The sequence below is a fragment of the Anser cygnoides genome, chromosome Z, assembly GCF_040182565.1.
Source record: "Anser cygnoides isolate HZ-2024a breed goose chromosome Z, Taihu_goose_T2T_genome, whole genome shotgun sequence".
In the NCBI taxonomy this organism is placed as follows: Eukaryota; Metazoa; Chordata; class Aves; order Anseriformes; family Anatidae; genus Anser; species Anser cygnoides.
Window position 1 is genome coordinate 7115774 of NC_089912.1, and position 21082 is coordinate 7136855.

The following is a 21082-nucleotide window of genomic DNA, read 5'->3' on the forward strand; positions in this document are numbered from 1 at the left end:
TTGCTGGCATGCCTGTAGCATGTCAAGGGACTTGTGTTTTCTCCTACATGCTACTTCCATCCACAGTCTCCGATGAGTCTCAGCATCTTGGGTGAGATGTCCCACAGAAATAAATGTCCTGCAAGGAGATCTGTCATCAGGGAGCTGTCTCTTCCTACCTAGCTTCAAGTTGTGTGACTTTTAGGGCACAGCTGGGATACAGGAATGTTTCCACTAGGCAGCACATCCTCTTGAGAACAGAATAGGTAGCCTGGCTCATTTCTACCCAGTGTAATGCCAGCCTCTACAGGAGGAGAACTCCATCTGCTGGGAAATCAAATTCAGCCAACATGGTAAGGGGCAGGAAGACACTTGGACTAATGAAGTCTACTCTATCCAGATGTTCATAGGCACATGAAACACAGATGCTCCCATGTGGCATTTGAGCCCTGTGCACTGACCTGCAGCTTGAGCCTTGTCAGCTCCTGGACTCCTTTCAGCTAAAGACTGTAACCATCAACACCCCATCCCATACTAACCTTTTCACCTCCTCATCTACAGCTGTTTCTGCATCCCGTTAAACAGCAGAAAGTGGGTTAGTAGAGAAAAAGTGTTTAATACTTATGCAACAGGGGGAGACTACTACAGGAGTACTGCTCTGGTGTTTGTCTTGCATGCATTTGTCAAATGCAACTTAAAGAAGAGTTTCTGCACCAGACATTATTTTCTAGTTCTGGGGAACTAGAAAATATTAAACAGGATTCTGGGTTAACCTGGAAGGCAAGAAAACAAAGCTAAGGAACATTCATTAAAATAAATAAATAAATAAATGATCTGTGTTTGAATCTCTGACTTTGTCTTCTGTTCCTATAGGCTGATCACAGTGTCCTGCCACACTCCAGAGCTTGGTGCTGCTGCAGGTACATGAACGGAGCCACTTGATGCGGTGATGTCCTGGTGTCCCACTAGACCTGGCCCTGCAACATGAGTGGATGCGTTCCAGCTGCATGCTAGCACTGCACCACTTGGGGTTTAGGTCAGGGTTAAAAAGAGCCTCCAGAGCTGAAGAAAGCTCCATTCTCTGTTTAAATAAACAAACATGAGTAACAGTTGGTTGTTTTGTTGTTTTTTTTTTTTTTTTTTTTTTTTTTTAATAAGGAATGTTGTCAGTCCTATTTTATTATGCGTAATAGAAGGAGGTGAAAAAAAATCAGTATAAGCACTGCACCTAACCTACTTAAACTACAATCACAATGTTATCTGAATGCCTTACAACATTGTTTAAATCCAACAAGAAGACAAGAAAACAACAAATCTATGCAGGGTTTTTTATACATATGGTGAGAAAGTTTGCAAAGTGTTAAAATATATTTTCTGTTCTGTATGCTTCTGGTACAAGGAAGTGATGTGCAGAATACTGTATACTTATGAGCAGAGCTTTGACTTATACAAGCTATATTCAACTTCAACACATATACTGTATATCTTAAAATATTACTCCAAATCTCCTACAGTTGCTCATATAAAGTCAAATCCAGCACCTACTAAAGTTCAGCCAGCTGACTCACTTTGACTCCAGTGGGCAATTGACTAAGCCCATGATAACTGTGAAGTACCTGACAGTCTAATCGTATTCATATGAAAAAAATCACATTGCATAGATTTAAACAGGAAGACATGCAATAACAAGACAAGTCACAGTATAGCAAAACCTTGTTTCTTTGGTGAAACAGAAGCAGATATAAAAGTTACAAAGATTTTAGACTTTCATTCACAAAAAACAGACATTCACATTATACACTATACAAGATAATATAAATAGAGAAAAGTATTATGTGCATTGTTTGGGGGCAGGGGTGGGGAATGAACCAGCCAACGCAGTGACGCATTGCCATGTTGAACGCACAAAGACTGGGTATCCATGGTGGAGCAGTCGCTGCAATTTTTTACGAGATGTTGCCTGGGACTGTAATCACTGTTCCCAATAAGCCATGGCAAGGTCGCATCATGGGCTGCTCTGCCTGGGACAAACTTGTACATGTTGGCTGGGTTTTCAATTCTCCTCCTTTCCTTTTCAACTTTTTGCATCATATCCCCACGCTAACACAAAGGCATAAGCCTCCCAACTCTGTTTGTATTTGCAGTGTTATTTTGAAAGTTGTATGTATGTATCCTAAGGAACTTACTTTATTTATCCTTTTTTTTTTTTTTTCCTGTGCCCAAAGACGTGCAGGGAACTTTGCAGAAACAACCAGACACAGTCCTTTATGTGGAGAGGTCCTTCCAAACATTACCTTCTACAATTACTGTACACATCCAGGTCAGTTGTCGCACTGACCAGGGTAAGAAATCGTAATAGAAAACTCCTACGCACACACTGCACCAACTACAACCTATAATCTCTTTGTGCACACACTTCTTCCTAGAAAGCCAAGATCCTGATTCTTCCATAAGTCACACAGTTCTCACCCATCTAACCACAAACAAATGATCCTGTTTAGCAGGAATTTTGTTCTCTGGGAAAATAGCAAAAGATGGTTCCAAAAGTGGAGCTCAGGGGCTAATACTGCACTGGCGAGCTCTTTTAATCTTCTTTGCATGGGTAAAATAACATCCAATAAATTAAATCAGTATGGCTTACTTCATTTATTTATGTACGCTTCACAGCTGCAGCATTCATACACAAACATTCATTACTTTATAAAAAGATTAAAAAATGGTTATATATACAAAATTATTTACTTTTTTGATTTTTGTTTGTTTTTTACAAAAAAAGATCCCCCAAACATTAGGTCTATCTCCATTTTAGAATGCAGAGACCTGTAATATAGACCTTGTGGTTAATGTTGTGAAAGTAATTTTTTTTTTTTTTCTATTTTTTCTTTCTTTCAGAAAAGGTGGCCCTGGTTGATAAAGTTAATGTATTAGCACTTGGATTTTTACAGGCCCTCCTTGTCATATACAAGTCCTCCATGCAGTCCTTTCTCACAAATGATGAGGCTAGAATGGAGAGCAGAAAAAAAGTTCCACATTGCAGTCCCTAGTTCATGCTATATCCCCACTTTATGTGCTCTAAATTTTGCGTCACATGGACACACACTGTACCTTGGATGGTAACTGGCACAGTTTGCATTAAAAAAAAAAGTCATGTCACTTGTGTGTTTATCTTCACCTTGTAATAGCAAATTTCAGTCAGTGAAGTTATTTCAACCATTTCCAGCCTAGGTAAACAACATAAAAACAATGTCACAAATGACTGAAGACCTCTGAGGCCATTCTAACCATAAATATGCCTGAACTTAGTGTGACTTTTCATTTTATATACAGGATTTTTAAAACAACACACAATTAAACAACATTAAAATCATCTTATTTACATTTTCATTGGTGCTAAAATTGAGCTGTTTAAATATTGCAGAAGGCTGGTATATATCATAAAATGGTCCACACTGATGGCATATAGAAAACTAATAATCATGATAGGCTGGAAATGGTTTCTTTTTATCCCCATAAGCACTTCTCCTCTATATAATTTTTATTTTTTATTTTTTTTGTTTTCTGATAAACACAATATTTTTGCAAAATGCATTGTGAATACCGGAGTCCATAGTTTCAAAACAATTTGATAATACTCCTATAAGTGATAGAAAAGGCACAGAAAGTTAGAACTTTGGCTGAAATGGTGGAAATCCCCATTCACCATTTAGCACTCAGCGCCTTGAGTCCTGCCATGTCCTGATCCAGCGATGGTAGTGTTTTGATGAATTTAATGATGTTCCCTTTCCTGATGAAGAATGTTTATAGTAGTATTTCTTTGAATAAGTCCTTTGGTATGTGGACGCTGTAATGAAAAGGAGGGAGAAAAAAAAAAGAAAATTAATTTGAAATGATTTCAGCATGAATGGACTGGCTACATTTCACATTAAGTTTCTATTATTCTTGATTAATTAGGGAGTTAACAAATGATTAACTGGTACTAAGGCCATGTTACAGACAGAAAAAGCATCTCTTGAAAATAGTTAGATCACATCTGCAGAAGGCATTGTTAGCATTATTAGGAACCTATGAATTCACAGACTTTGTAAGAATGTTGCTGCTTAATTGAAAAGAGTCTTAATGGCTTTTGTAAAAACAGAAAAGGAACATTTCCATTAGTTTTAGAATGCCAGTGATTTTTCTACAGATAGCGTGAGCTGCACTGCTGTCATGATCTATAATACACGGTTTGCACTTCTCTTAAAAAATATACTCATTTCTTTTCATTACTTATCATTATGGATGATCATCTTTACATTAATGAGCCTATTATTTCTGAGACAGCACTGTTTCTTTTTCAGAGAACTTACGATTCATGCATGTAATTTTAGGCATATCCCATCTTCCATTCCCTTGGCACCGGATGGTTGGAATATGACGCTGGATGAAGCCATCTTTGCAGTGATATCTAATAAGTGAGTTGATCTCATAACGAGGTTTCATCTTCCCAAAGGTCTTTGCATTTTCCACAACAGGAGGCTGACCACAGGCAACTTAAAGGAAGACAAAACCCCAAACATCAGTTTGTAAATGCCCTTCTGAGGTAAATTCTGCCTATGGGGACATGTCAAGAGATTTCAGCAAAAATCCCAAGAGACATGTCCAAATAAGGACAGGGAGATCACTCTTTTCTGTAGTTCTCTGGTTTTGTATATCAAATACAATAATGATGGAAATGGTAAAACTGCAAATCATGTGGTTAATATTTCCTTTTTGGTTTAAATTTCTGATGTAAATTTGAACCAAAAAAGTCTTCATACTCACACAAATAAAAGATTTTCACTGGAAAGCTGCAAAACCTGAAAATCAGTGAAGTTATTACAAGCATTTAATAAAAAATATCTCATTCTCAAAACTTCTCAGGTCTTCCTCAACAGCAGAATTTTTAAAAGCACTTAAAACTCAGGCACACTTCAACACACAAAGAACGTGTTATCAAAATGCTGTAAATGGTAATTGGGCAACAGTGGAGTGCACAAGAGATTTTGGTTTCTTCTTTACTTTCCTAGTCTAAAGAGGCAAAGAACAACTAAGGTGTTAATATACAGCTTCTGGCAACTCTCATGTTTCAGGTTTCATTGACCCAGGGAACTACAGGTCACTCTCACCTCTGTGCCCAGCAACATCATGGAGCAGACCCTCCTGGAAGATCCTCCTTAGCATGGTCTAAGGCACATGGAAAATAAGGAAGTGATTGGTGACAGCCAGCATGGCTTCACTAAGGTCAAATTGTGCCTCACAAATCTGGTGGCCTTCTATGATGGGGTTACAGCAATGAAGGATAGGGGAAGAGCAACCGACATCATCTACCTGAACATGTGCAAAGCATCTGACACTGCCCCCATGATATCCTTGTCCCTAAATTGGAGAGACATGGATTTGATGGGTGGAACACTCACTGGGTAAGGAATTGGCTGGAAGGTTGCACTCAAAGAGTTGTGGTTGACAGCTCAATATCCATGTGGAGATTAGGAAGGAGTGGTGATCCTCAGGGATCAGTGTTGGGACTGGCACTGTTTGACATCTCTGTCAGTGACATGGGCAGTGGGACCGAGTGCATCCTCAGCAAGTTTGTCGGTGACACCGAACTGTGTGGTGTGGCCGACACACTGGAGGGAAGGGATGCCATCCAGAGGGACCTGGGCAGGCCTGAGAGGTGGGCCTGTGCAAACCTCATGGAGTTCAACAAGGCCAAGTACAAGTGACCCTGCATCTGGGTCACGGCAATCCCAAGCCCAAATACAGGCTGGGCAGAAAATGAATTGGACCAGCCCTGAGAAGAAGAACCTGGGAATGTTTCATAGAATCATAGAATCATAGAATATCCTGAGTTGGAAGGGACCCTTAAGGATCATCAAGTCCAACTCTTGACACCGCACAGGTCTACCCAAAAGTTCAGACCATGTGACTAAGTGCACAGTCCAATCTCTTCTTAAATTCAGACAGGCTCGGTGCAGTGACCACTTCCCTGGGGAGCCTGTTCCAGTGTGCAACCACCCTCTCTGTGAAGAACCCCCTCCTGATGTCAAGCCTAAATTTTCCCTGCCTCAGCTTAACCCCGTTCCCGCGGGTCCTGTCACTGGTGTTAATGGAGAAAAGGTCTCCTGCCTCTCGACACCCCCTTACGAGGAAGTTGTAGACTGTGATGAGGTCTCCCCTCAGCCTCCTCTTCTCCAGGCTGAACAGGCCCAGTGACCTCAGCCGTTCCTCGTACGTCTTCCCCTCCAGGCCTTTCACCATCTTCGTAGCCCTCCTCTGGACACTCTCCAACAGTTTCATGTCCTTTTTATACTGTGGTGCCCAGAACTGCACACAGTACTCGAGGTGAGGCCGCACCAGCGCAGAGTAGAGCGGGACAATCACCCCCCTTGACCTACTAGCGATGCCGTGCTTGATGCACCCCAGGACACGGTTGGCCCTCCTGGCCACCAGGGCACACTGCTGGCTCATATTCAACTTGCTGTCTACCACGACCCCCAGATCCCTCTCTTCTAGGCTGCTTTCCAGCGTCTCATCGCCCAGTCTGTACGTGCAGCCAGGGTTTCCCCGTCCCAGGTGCAGGACCCGGCTCTTGCTCTTATTCAACTTCATGCGGTTGGTGATCGCCCAGCTCTCCAACCTATCCAGATCCCTCTGCAAGGCCTTTCCACCCTCATTCGAGTCCATAACTCCTCCAAGTTTGGTGTCATCAGCAAACGTGCTCAAAATACCTTCTATTCCTACATCCAGATCGTTTATAAAAATATTGAAAAGTACCGGCCCTAAAATGGAGCCTTGAGGGACCCCACTGGTGACCGCCCGCCAGCCTGACACAGCCCCATTTACCATAACCCTTTGGGCCCTGCCCGTTAGCCAATTGCTCACCCATCGTATGATGTTTTTATTTAGCTGTATGGTGGACATTTTGTCCAGTAGGATCCTATGGGAAACCGTGTCAAAAGCCTTGCTGAAGTCCAAAAAAATCACATCAGCTGGTTTCCCTTGGTCCATCATACGGGTGATCTTATCATAAAAGGAAATCAGGTTAGTTAGGCAGGACCTACCCTTCACAGACCCATGCTGGCTGGGACCAATGACTGCTTTGTCCCCCAGGTGCGCCTCAATAAGTTCGAGAACCATCTTCTCCATGATTTTACCAGGCACTGACATGAGACTGACAGGCCTGTAATTGCTAGGGTCTTCTTTCTGACCCTTCTTGTAAATCGGCACAACATTTGCCAGCTTCCAGTCTACCGGGACCTCTCCAAATTCCCAGGATCGTTAAAAAATAATTGAGAGAGGTTCCGCGATGACGTCCGCCAGCTCTTTCAGCACCCGGGGATGAATCCCATCCGGACCCATGGACTTGTAGGGATCCAGGTGGAGTAGCAAATCCCGCACACGTTCAGGGTCGGTTGGGAGTTTGTCATCCCCACCGTCCCGGTCCTCCAGCTCAGGGCACCCTGGGTCCTGAAGCCCATCATCGGCATTGAAGACAGAGGCAAAGAAGGCGTTAAGCGTCTCTGCTTTGCCTATGTCATTGTCTGTGAGGAGACCTTCCCTATCAAGGAGCGGCCCTATGTATTCTTTAGTTCTCCTTTTTCCATTCACATATCTGAAAAAGCCCTTTTTATTTTCTCTCACAGACACAGCCAGCTTCAACTCTAGGTGTGCTTTGGCCACACGAATTTTCTCCCTACAAACACGAACAGCATCCCTGTATTCTTTCCATGACACCTGGCCCTCCTTCCAGTAGCGAAACACTCTCTGTTTCCGCCTAATCTCCATTAGAATGTTCCTGGTCAGTCACGCCGGCCTCCTGCCCCGCCTGCCTGACTTGCGATATTTAGGAATTGCCTGATCTTGTGCTTCTAGGAGGCATCGCTTAAAGAATGACCAGCACTGGTGGACATCGAGGCCTTCAAGAGCAGTTTCCCAGGGGACCTTGCTGACTAGTTCCCTGAGCAGCCTGAAGTCCGCTTTCCCCATATCTAGGGATGAGGTTTTGGTGGCACTTTTCCTTCTGTCACCGTAAATTTTGAACTCAACCACTTCATGGTCACTATGACCAAGGCGGCCACCAATCACCACATCTCCCACCAGACCCTCTCTGTTTTCTAGCAGCAGGTCTAGGAGGGCACCTTTCCTAGTTGGCTCCGTTAGCACCTGCACCAAGTAGTTACCATCTAGGTGCTTCATGAACCTCCTGGACTTGCTCGTGTCAGCCGTGTGGCACTCCCAGTTAACGTCTGGCAAGTTGAAGTCCCCCATAAGGACAAGGGGAGTTAATCTCGAGGCCTCTCTTAGTTCTGTGAAGAATAATTTATCGGCGCTATCGTCCTGGCCAGGCGGTCTGTAATAGACTCCCACAACGACATCCCCTTTATTCGTTCTTCCCTTGATCCTTACCGTATACCTTACCCATAAGAGATCCTTGATCTCTTATGTTTGTTGATGAGAAGCTCAACACAAGCCAGCACTGTGTGATTGCAGCCTAGAAAGCCAACCGTACCCTGGGCTGCACCAACAGCAGCGTGGGCAGCAGGGCGAGGGAGGGGATTGTCCCCCTCTGCTCTGCTCTGTGAGGCCTCGCTCTGGGACCCCAGCACAAGGAGGACAGGGGCCTGTTAGAGTGGGTCCAGAGGAGGGCCATGAGGATGAGCAAGGGGCTGGAGCACCTCTCTTTATGAAGACAGGCTGAGGGAGTTGGGGTTGTTCAGCCTGGAGAAGAGAAGGCTCCGGGGAGACCTTACAGTGGCCTGCCAGTGCCTAAAGGGGGCTGCAGAAAAGCTGGGGAGGGACTCTGTGTCAGGGTGCGTAGTGATAAGACAAGGAGTAATGGTTTTAAACTGAAAGAGAGTAGGTTTAGATTAGCTATAAAGAAGAAATTCTTCACTCAGAGGGTGGTGAGTCCCTGGCACAGGCTGCCCAGAGAAGCTGTGGATGCCCCATACCTGGAGGTGTTCAAGACCAGGCTGGATGGGGCCTGGGGAAACCTGGTCTGGTGGGAGGTGTCCCTGCCCATGGCAGGGGGGTTGGAACCAGATGGTCTTTAAGTTCTCTTTCAACCCAAGCCATTCTGTGATTGTATGTAAGCATCAGCTCTAACAGTGTATAAGCCCAATGTGCCTTTCAGATTCCTTCAGTCTGAATCTCCCCTGGTGCAGCTTTGTGCCTTTCTGTGCATTCTGTCACTGCTACCCACATCTTTCACAGTGGCACGCAGGTAAAGCAGGCCTGCCAGGTACATAAATGCCTCTTTTGCTGAGATCTGCAAATAGGAAATTTGTGTAGTTTCAACTAGGGGTTTCTATTGTGTACCATTTTGACCTTAAATCAAGAGCAGATTAGGAAGAGTTTAATATGTGGATAGAGAAGAAGGACAATTTTGTGGGACTAACTCAGTTCTAGGCTCACTGTATTGGTCACCAGAAACCACTTAGAATTTTCCCTTTATGTTTATAAAACTGGAATTATGATATAGTTACTGTAAAGTTTGTACCTGTTCCTTTCTTGCAGGTATAGGTCAGGTGATAATTGCATGGAACATCATTCCACTGCCCATTCTCATGCCATATTATAACAACACAGTCTTCTCCAGCAGAAAAGAAACTGTCTGGCTGGTTTGGTCGCCAGTTCTCATATTGCTGCAGAAAAGAGAAGCACACCCATTATTCCCAGTGTTGGAATATATTTACATTCCGTTTTACAGAAGAATACACATTACCTTTGATGATGAGCAACCTCAATTGTTTGGTTCAGGCAGTTAAGCACAAACTAAACAAAGCTACATATACAATATCTTCCCACTCTATTAACAGACAAAAAGTATTTTGATCCAACATTTTACTTACCGTAGACTGATATCAGGTGAGTAAAACAAATTGACACAATTCAGTTCAAGGACAATCTCAACCAAAATGTGTTGGATCACACTCTACCTTACATAGGCTGAAAGTGCAAAGCCAGGAAATGCAGTAAATAAGCTACTACCCCTACTAGTCCATATCTACTAAATGACAAACCACAGGATGGCTTCTCAGATACAAATTATTTATTCTTTGACTTCATTTAATGAAGCCATGCAATGGGATGACTTTCAGAATTCAGTGTAAAATAAGTAAAGGTGTCAGAAAGTGGCCCCAGGTCACTGCAGATTGATATTGCCATTAAAAAGGCTTAGGTGGCAGACTGAGAGTATAGAGCAGCTTGAGAAATGATGATCCAAATTCTGCCCTCTGTAGAGAAATTACCAACACAGACATCTGGATCACGTACATATGAGTGAAAATGGAAACTGGCACAGTAGTTTTAGAAGTAAAAATCTGATTGTCAGTATGTAACAACAACAAGTTTCAAATGGCTGAAAAATATCTTTAGCATTTAAAAAAAAAAAAAACACACTTTTTTTTTTTTTTTTTTCCTAGCACTGCACCTGGAACACACAATTGACATGTTGATTTGGGCAGACTCTGCTTTTTGGGATCAAGGCTGTCAATATGCAGGTTTGCGCTTATTTAGCTACACAGCTCTGCAGGTCCCAGCTCAGCACCTGCCTAAAGGTATGTCCCTACCAAGAGCTGCACGATGCTAGCTGCTGGCAGGCTTTGCATAGCTTGATGCATGAGCTAAACCCACACTTACTTCACTGTAGAATGCACTCTTTCAGGCATGGCTAAGTTCATCATTGCATAATGTCTTTGTTGGGTCACTTTTTTTCTTTTGTTTTTTTTTTTTCCAACCAGCAGGAAAAATAGAAACAAAGGGATTATCATACAGATAGAAAATCTATTCTACATCTTTGATAGGGGACATATGTCCTACTGTCCTTGAAGTTAGCAGAGGTGGGATACTGTTTACTCCACTTCCTGTTTCATCTTGATCCCAACTGAAGCACAGTAATTTGAGATTTCCTTAATGTTATGCAAAGAAAAGCTAGAGGAAATATGGGAAACTATTCTTAGCAATTTTCTTTGAGATTTCTGTTGTGTCACTCCAAGAAGAACTTAATGACGGTTAAAAATAGATATCTAAAAGAACAGGAATTCACATAAATGCCAGACTTTAACTGGGTAGATAGTCCCTTGTATGGTCAAAATGACAGAGTTCCTACTTTGCTTATATTCCCCTCAGTGCTTACATTTTCTGTCTAGAGTTGGCCCACATAAATGTCATAAAAGTTTAGCTTTCTATTTTCTTAGCTTTATGAAATAACCACTATTCATTGCCTGTGCAAAAACATTTTAGAAATACAGTTTACATACTCTATGCGAGTAGTATTTACCTTACAAGGAATTAAGCTATGAAAAAAAAAAAAAAAAAGAGTTAAATACGTAAACTTTTTCTATTATGTGTCCATCACAGGTTTTAATTATCCAAGCAATTTAACAATCATGATGTAAATAAATTTGTTCTGCACTGAATCTGTTACCTCTAGCAATTCATAAAACATCTTCCTACTTATGTGGGACCAGCTTAACTTCATCTCTATGCTTTAGCATCTCATAGTCCTAAACTGCAACCCATGCTAACTTCTTTACTGAGGTCCAGAATTCAGCAACTCACATCAGCTGAGAAATGAAGAGTATGAGTTTTTGTAAGCATGGTAGTAAATACCATACACGAGTCAAATGGGATCTGTTGTCAGTGGGCCTCCTACAACACCTGGTACAAAAAAATAACCAACAAAACTAACTTAAGAAAGTTCTGCTTATGCCTCCTGATATCTCCTGGGCCGGTGAGAAGGACAATGGGAGGTAAGGGATGTGCCCATGCGCAGTGTGTATTACTGTAATTTAGAGTGCTCCCTTTTGCAAAAGGATATGTTGGAAGTGCTGCCTCACCTCAGGTCTAGTGACTTGGCACAGCCGAGCTGGTATGGGAATGTGCCGAGGCCATGTGAGATGCCTACTGCCGGCTAAGGCAGGGTGCATGCACACACCGAAGGCTTAGGCTTACCTGTGTTATGGCCCCACGCACTCATCCCATCTCCTCTACTTGCAGGAGGACATGGTCACCCCTCACCTTCACCCCTCACAACTCACCACCAGCCCTACTGAAAGGTAGAATCTGCTCCTTCAAGAATATGCCAAAACATATGGACACAAGGAAAAAGCTGTGAAAACAGCCAGGTTAATGGTAGAAAAGTTTGATCAGTGATGCCCTGACAGCAACGGAAAGACCTGAACAAACCTTTCGGCTCTGTCTTGTGGAACTGCTGCTGCAGAGAGCTGTAAGCTTCTGCAGGGGTCAGTGTGTGGGAACCGGGATGCTTCGTGGCAGCTGGGGGCGTGCGAGCTGAAGGTGCTCAGCACCTTGCCAGCTCCCACCCAAACCACACAGACTCCATATACTCGTGCTCGCCTTGCTATAATAGGCCCAAAATTTGTCTGCTCTATTGGCAGGGCTGCAGCGTAACGGTAAGGGATTATATCTGAGCTGTGTGGTTTACTCAAGAAAGTCTGATATCCTCCAGCATGACATGCTGTTACCTCATATCTGATATCATCATTGCATGAGTTTATTTTGGCTAAATACCTCTGATTTCACTTGGCTTCAGTGCCAGAATTGCTTAGCAGAGGAAGTTCCAGACTGCTGAATTGCTTTCTTAGGTCCCCGCCCAGCTCTTCTGTAGTTTTTCAGTTCCTTATTTAGCCCCGATAACATAATAATGATACTCACAGTTCGAGTGGAATAAGTTGCTACAAAAATAAACTAATATTTGCTTTCTTCTTACAGATGACATTTTTGCATGACCATGAGCTTGACTCTGTTTTCCACTTAAACTACTGTAAACCAGGGGTGACTGCACTATGTCCAGTAAAACTACATCAGCAGAAAAGTAATGGGAAAGAACCAAATCCCATGTTACATACTGCATTGTACTGTTTGTTTTCAGAGATATCCCTTACAATCTCTCATACAAAGCCTGTGAAGTGTACAGACACCCCTCCCCTTGCAAAAAGAAGTATCTTAAACACTCAATTCATAAACCTCCTGTTGGAAAACACCACTCAAAATAATCTAAATAAGATGCCATTCTTTAAGTGGCTACGTCATTTAAGTCCCTTGTATTTCAGTGCAATTACTGTCTTTTAGAACAGTTACATTGCACCAAAAAAAAAATAATAATAATAATTAATTTCATTCCTTGGCAATGCATACCATTCGGGTTTGTTCATTTTTTAAGATCATGTCCAAAACAGATCAGCCGTGTTCACAGAGGAGCCAAAGCTCACTGGCATCGTTCCAGCCACCCTGCTACTACCTTCTACCTTCAGAGAAACTGCTGCTGTCTCAGCACATCAAGCGAAGCCACGCTAAGCAGCGCTGTGTTTGAATTGATAAAGTCCAAGGCATCCTTTTGCCAACAGTCATGCTTCAATCAACACCCTTAGCACTAGTTTTAGATGTATCATTCATAAGGTATGATTTAGGGTCCTGAAAACCTAAAGAGATTCAAATGCTAAGTTCATACATGGAAGAAAGACCATGAAAAGAAGAAAGGTACTCAGCAGAAACACTTATATTGGGTGATCCAAGGGAGGGACCTAAACATTTTTACTGCCCTGGCTGATGCTAAAGTGATGCTCTGTGGGACATTACCATGACATGTGTGAAGTTCTCCCCCAGATTAAAATGAAAAGCACTTCCAGACTATAGGACATATAAGCTTATAGTGAGCTTCACAGAAGGTCTAGCTCTTTTCCTCCAGCTGTGAAGCATGTCTTGCTGGGGAGGCTGCAGGACGCCGACACTGCTGCACCAGGCTCTTGGCAAAGCCCTCAGCATCCATGAAGGCAGGATACTTGTTTCATGTTATCAAATAATCTGTGTTTTGGTGTGATCAGGTAACTGCAGGAAATGGCCTTGGCAACAAGATTTTGATATCTGTACATTCATTTGGTCCTTTGGGAACCACACACTGTTGTGTCTTGCCATCATTTCATGCCAAAGACAGGAGCTCCCACTGTACTCTTTTTCCTTTTAGGAAATCTTTCTTGTACAGTCTTTTGGTGAAACTGAAGCCCACGCTAACACATTGGACTTAGTTGTTCTAGCTTCCTCTGCTGAAGAGTACTGAAAACTTTCCCGTAGAAAGAGGGCAGAAGGTCCATGGGCTGGAGCCACAGCTGAGGCAGGGGACCAACTCCTCAGGCTTCCCAAGTGGCAGCAGACAACACACCTGGCTGACTGATTCCCAGCCTGGGGAACAGTGGCTATGTATTTTCTTGCTTGGGAGGACCTTGGATCTGATGGTTACAAAAGTCCACGAAGATGCTTTTATAATAAAAGTTCCACTTTTTTTTCTTTTTCTTTTTTCTTTTTTTTTCTTTTTTTTTTTTTTTCCCTTATATGGGACTGAATTAAATCACAGCCTTTATCTGCCAGTTAGGTGGCAGAATGACAGTCTACAAATTAAATCCAAGAAAGCCAGAATTACAGCAAAAGCTGTAAAGTGGCTGATTTCATTAGCTGGTCACTATTTTTGTCATTCAGATGGCTGGTAATTAAACTGAATGAGCAGAGCCTTCCTGTCACAAACAAGATCCTACCTTGTGGGAGATTTGTTATTTAAATTTTCAGATAACCAGCCTTACTTGAGGGGCTCATTTCCTTTTTAATGTGTAATCCATTCAGTTCTTTCAGATGTTTGCCCTGCCAGGGTGAATCTAGGAGTGGGCAGTATCTCAGCTTTGCAACATGCACTTAGATATTTCAGCAGTTCCTTTGTCTCCAAAGGGCACACCAAGTGGCTGAAATCAATAGTATGGGCTTGGCATTCCAGAATAGTCAACAAACACCATGTTTAACCAAGAACAGCTACTGATGCAAACAAAATGTTACTGCTTGACCTCGTTATTGTGCAAAGGCTAATAATCTTTTCTACAAAACTAAAGCTAGGAAACAGTTTACTGGGAATACATCTCCTATTTAGATTTGTAGGGTTAATGCCTTTCCTGCAGGGAAAATAAAGCATGTTTTCAGCATGTCCAAATGAGTTTAAAGTATAAACCTGCCTTGGCACTTTTTGGCACTTATAATTTCCAATATGATTTGTATTCTATTTCTTTCTGTCTGCTTCCCCATCTGATTGCTTCTAAATTCAATATTAATGTAGCAAATAAAATAAAACAAACAAACAAAAAAAACCTCAAGAACAACAACAAAAAATAACACACAAAGATGCAGGGACTCAGCTCACAGGATGCTCTCTGTGCCATGTCGTCTTAAAGTGAAGCACTAGTTCCTGTCTCATATTTTATCACTAAATTAGTGTAAGCCACCACTGCAAAACTTATTGGCTGCTATCCTCATTTTTTCCCATAATTCTGCTATGGAACAGGAATACTTTTTTTTTTTTTTTTTCACAATAGCATATTCTTAAAAAAAAATCTTTATCGGGAGAGTCTAGTGAACAAGTCCATCTCTGGGGAGGTTCTCTTATAGTTTGATTGCTTAACTAAAAACTACATCTTGCTTTTCGAGACGTAATAACTGGCTATTGCCCATGGTTTTAGTTTGGCTGAACTACCACAAGATAGATCAGCACAAGGGTACAATGAGAATAAGGATCAGCTCAGAATGTTTGTGGCTTATGCTGTTAGACAGCACTGAAACTGTTACTTGAGACACTCGTGGGAAGTTTGAAAGGGATTGTATTTCCTTTTGGTAGAAATAAAATCAAACAGATTGCTGAGAAGATTTGGCAATGAATAAAATACTTACATTAACTTCACCTAGTATTTAAATACATTTATATATTGAGAAAGACAAGAAACTACCTTACAGCATAGGCTCTGTTTCACTTAATTTCACCCCAAAGATCTGCAAAAGATCTTCTGTTTAATTTTATGAATGGGAGTAGTTTGACAGAACTCACCAAAAGTACTTGTGAGATTAAAAATTCCAGTCAGTGAGTGCTTAAGCACATGCCTTGCATTAAAGACATGGGTGGTACCCAAAACTCTATAGGGTAGATCCCATGCATACTTCAGGCTCATGCTAAAATAAAAGCTAAATGTGCTGGCAAATCTTTGCTGGGGGAAATTTGAGTCAATTGGAAGACAACTGCTATGTCTAAACTTGCCTATGGGTACAAAAAATATCACGTGCCACAATCCCAATATTCTTAATACAGAGATCACAGTAGAATGACTTCCCTCAAGCCCCTAATCTGGGATTTTTGTTCACGGGATTTGGGAAAGAGGCAGGATTTGGATCAGGCAGGCACCCAAAATTGGCTCCCCTTTGCCGAGTCACACAGGGAGAAAGAAGGAGCTTTGAACTAGAAATGAAATAAGTAAAAATCATCAGCTGATATAGCAGTAATAAAAAAAAAAAATCAACCTTTTTTTTGGGGGAGGAGATGACTAGCTTTTTGACTCTTTTTTTAAACATTACCCCAATGTAACAAGTTTTCCACGAAAAGTACAAGCTGGCAGGCATGGCAAGAAGCTCCCACGAGATGGCAGTGTCTACTCACTACTGAGCCCAGAAACTAAGTAGCTCTAAAATCACAATTCTTCAGAAAAGATCTCTCTCTTATTAACTCCTTAAAAGCTAACTGAAGCCAATGGAGAGCACCCCGATAACTTTGACCTGCTTGATCTGCTCTGCTCCAACTCCTCTTAGGGTAGTGACTTTTATCATGGTTCACACACTCCAGAGTTTAATTTTCTGGGTATATTGTATGTTTTAGTCTTCCAGAAGTTCCCTTAGTATGGAGAATGAAAAATGAGTGGCACAGGGAGCCGGTGAAATTCTCTTGCTAATGGGCAGGTGTCTTACTGTGGAAGAAAAGTGCGGTAGGGTGTTAAATGGCATAATACATGTTTTCTGGGAGTCACACCAGAGTAATTATATATTATCAATGTGATGCAAACTGTGTAGGGTGTGACTTACTCCTTTTATGCACAACTTACAGGAGAGTCACTGAAAAAAGAAAACCCTCCACTTTGTCATTTATTTCAACAGTTATTGCAGGCTTGAAGCTGTCCAAGAGCTTTAGCCTAGGGCCAGTTGTAATGAGGCTCTGAAGAAACTGCTGGCCCCCTTGGTAAAAATAAGATAAAAAAACACTTTGTCCAAGAGGCCCTTCCTTCAGCCTACAACAGTCTGAACTAAAAACATACCTGTCATTAATAACATTATATAGTTCTCCCCCAGTTAAATGCAGGTCAAATGAGCATCTTAAAAAGAGTCTGTAATGACTGACTGCAGCACAAAATCAAAACATTTGGTAGATTTAAAATCTCCTTCTGCAGGGATCCTGTGGGACATTGGCACAATGAGCTTTTTGTTTGCAGCTGACTACAGTACTTTTTAGTTTGTTTGCTTTATTTAACCCTCGGAGGTAGGCTACCTCCCTACAAAACCCCGTGCCTTTTGAAGGGCTTTGTGTTCAATATCGTTACTCTTTCTGCGAGGGGTGCAGTTACAGATTTGCTCAGGTCAGACCATTCTGATTCACTGACCAATAAAGGGGGGAAAAGAGAGGGCTTTGTTTTCTCCAGAATTAAACTTGGGTTTGCTTTTGCTTTGTTTTTTATGCCGCTACCTAGGACTGACAACCTGAGGGCCAGCACTGCGAACACACGGCGTAATGCTGCGGTGCTGAAGGGAAGAAAAACTAACATGGAGTCTCTGGACAGTTTTAAAAGTGGCAATATGCCCCATTACTCTCCTAGCTGGCAGCTCTCTCCCAGTGACAATCTGGCCACAGACACTAGCCAGCTCCTTATTACGGCACTAATCTTATGTAATGGGAGTGAGCTCACTGCCCTACAAAGCACTAATTATCAACAGCATTTTCCGAAGGATATGAATAACTCCCCTTGTGAGACAGAGGCCCAAGGCACAACCCCAAGTAGCTATATGCACTTAATCCATAACATGAATAGCTCCAAAGGACTCCTTTACAGCTGTGCCTACTCACAAGGGCCTTTAACAGAGAAACGCCAGCAGCCCAAACACAATGGAGAAGCTGCCAAAAGCAACACCAGATTTCTTCTATTTGGATGGGTGTGCTTTACAGCTGTAAAAGTTACTATTCACAGAGCTAAGTGAATTATTTAAATTCAATTTCCCTAAAATACCTTCAAATGTCACATTGTATTCACAGTGTCTTTGATCAAGCCAATTATTAAATGTCTCCAATGACAGTGTAAATTTTGTTATTTTGTAGTTTGTATTACATCAAATTTATGATATACAAAGACCCAAGTAGGCATGGACAAATCTTTCTTTTTATATAGTTGTATTACTATTTGGGCTTTGTCTTTTTCTCCTGTACCACTGTGATTTTACCAAACTTATTTGCCTTTATTTTTTCAAGAATTTTATAACGTAAGTGAAATGAAGATTGCCTATGAACCATTGTAAAAGAGTTATTCACTATCCCTGAAATTCAGGAGAAAAATCTACAGAAAAGTGCAAGAATAATTTTGATTCTGTATTTTTATTATTATTATTATTATTATTATTATTATTATTATTATTATTATTTGTAAACAAGCTCTTATTTGTAGCTGTTTTGATTTGCTTGTAAAATATCGAGCAGAGGAAAACTAAGGCTTTCCCATACTAAGTATCAGTGGGACAACCCCACAACCACACTGTAATAGAAGGAAAGCAGATCAAAAAAATGTGCTTTTAAAGATGTTGTATTATTTCTTTCTGCCTCTTCCATCTGTCAGTGCAATGAAATGCATATACCTCAAATGTGTTGAGCAGATATTTGCCTGATTTTGAGGATGCAATGAAAAACGAAGCTCTAGGAGTGCTGGGGTGCTGTGAGCACTCTGAGCTCACTTCAGTGCCTTTGTCTTTGAGATTAACCATCTGGAAATTAGGGTCTAGGCAGATGAGCCAAAATTTGCAGGCTACAAATCCCCTGCCTCTAGCCCACATGATCTCATGTGTGGCCGATGCTACAGGTCCAGGCATGTGGCAGTGGTCGCTAACTTATAATTCTCACCACAGTGAGAGGTGAACTTGCACCACAAGCCTGGGTCTCGGTTTCATGAAAGAGCATTCTCTTTTTGTGTTGCACTCACGAAAGAGCAATCAGCTCTTTTCCCTTGATAGGAAATGGGAACACTGGAAACACTGCCTAAGTGTTTTTCATGTGGCCCATCAGCTCCAGAAGACAAATCCACCTCTCCCAACCACCGGAAATGCTGGAAAGCTCTTTCTTTTCCAAAAGAAAAGAAGCAAGAACACATTGTAGATGAGAAAAAATTGCTTCCTGCCATACAACTACAGTACAACAAATCAGAACAAATTGGATTCATACAGGTGGCCAGCAATACTTTCCAGTGTTAGTGAAATTACATCTCATTTTGGTTTACATATTGGACTAGGTGCCCTAAGCTTAGCCAAGGAGTTCCAGAGCTTTTGTCCTGACCATATCCAAGAAGCTCCCACTTTGTCTTTAAAGGGAATTTGCAATAAACAGACAAACCAACAAATAAAAAGGAGGACAAATATAATATCTGGCCCATAAAAATCTGTATAATGAAATATCAGTTACAGGGAAAGCAATCTTTTTATGTGAAAGTAGCACCTGGACTGCCAGTTGAACTTTAGGGCACCAAAGGTATGACCTAACTACTTTAATCATGTTATTTTGCAGTTTTCAAGACCAGTACATGTTTGGGATACAGGGGGTACAGCACGATGAAAAAGTAAAGCTTAGCAGGAAGTGCTGAGGCTATCTAGACAGCCCAATATGCTGCACAAGGTTATGACATTTTGCCTGAAAAGCAGGAAACTGCTGAGCAAGTTTATCTTGAGAACTACTTTACTACTAAGACCTAAAACCTGTCAAAATCCCCTAAAAGCACACAGATAACTATGCATCACACAGTTCAGTGAGGTAGATGTAAAGGTCTCTTTACACACTCTTTGCAGGAACAGAACCTCACAATACTACAAATTAAAACCATGCCTGTTTCTACTTAAAGATATTTTTCCTTGTCCTAAGAGTTTGTTAAATAAAACATTTTGATGTTTTCAGCATTTAAATTTGAACATATATTCAAACATAGTCAATCTACAATACAGACATGGAAAAATGTCATGTGGACCAAAAAATAAAAAAGAAAATGTGTTTTGAACATTATTACTTGCTTTCTCACTCAATTTGATTGTGCTTGTTTTGTTATTCAAGAAACGAACATTTTCCTTGGGTAACTCTGAGAATTAGACCATTTCTTCCAAAATTTGGTTATTGGCATTATTTTTCCAAGTCACATAAATTCTGGTTGATTTATGAAAAATAAACACAAGGAGAAATGGGCTTTTTTGACTGCTGACTTTTTTGACAGTCACTATTTTCTGTGGGGGATCACCAAGAATGTCAAGATACCAAAAGTGGCTGACAATAGACAGTCCACTATTAGGCACCTAAATAATTGCCTGTTTTTTCAATACAACTGTGAATCTGCCCAGGGTAATCTAGGTTTAGCTTAGGCTTCCCAGTTAGAACCCTAATTTTATATGCTCACACTTTAAAAGCCTTGGTCATGTTCTCCCTACACAACCTTAACAAGTCCCTTGTCCCACTGAAGTGGCATGATCTGATCTCACAGAAAACTGAAAGGCCCTTGCTTATTTGATTGGCAAAACTGATATCCATTGATTGGTCAGGGAGGGGAAATTTCCACAACTGCATCTGAGATTCTAACTCTTCTCACATTAATAGACCAATGACAAAGATGAATTTATCACCTTCTCCAGCCCCACCACTGCAGCTTTTTAACGCTCATGTGAACAGACAAGAAGGCTGTGCAGAAAAAAAAAACCACAACAACTGTATTTTGGGAGCCTATGGAAGTGAGGCAGCACAAGATTTATGTCATTGCTGCATATGACCATGAAGCCCACAAAAATAGCTGAGGTGGATATGTGTATTCAGGAGCACACTGTGACTGGAAACAATGTGCAGTGCACTTGGATGTATGTTTGTTGTTTTTCACTAAGGAACTCATGCAGGTGCTTTTGTTTGACTATCATATTTAATGGTGGCTGACATTTAGTTTCAGTTTAAAAATTCTGGAAAAACTCTTGGCTTGGTTTTGAGCTG

At 41.5% G+C, this 21082-nt stretch overlaps 1 protein-coding gene across 3 annotated transcripts in view; it reads right to left on the reverse strand.

Annotated features, from left to right (window-relative positions):
* Positions 1–1293: 1293 nt before the first annotated feature.
* Positions 1294–21082, reverse strand: part of VCAN (versican) — a 118733-nt gene continuing 98944 nt past the window's right edge. For all 3 annotated transcript variants that reach the window (XM_013191796.3, XM_048045690.2, XM_066989062.1), the window contains exons 13-15: positions 9497–9641; positions 4326–4508; positions 1294–3820 (exon numbers count right to left, since the gene is read on the reverse strand). In XM_013191796.3, the coding sequence (XP_013047250.3) occupies positions 3690–3820; positions 4326–4508; positions 9497–9641 (459 nt within the window). In that variant the 3' untranslated portion in view covers positions 1294–3689. The remainder of the gene's footprint in view (positions 3821–4325; positions 4509–9496; positions 9642–21082) is intronic.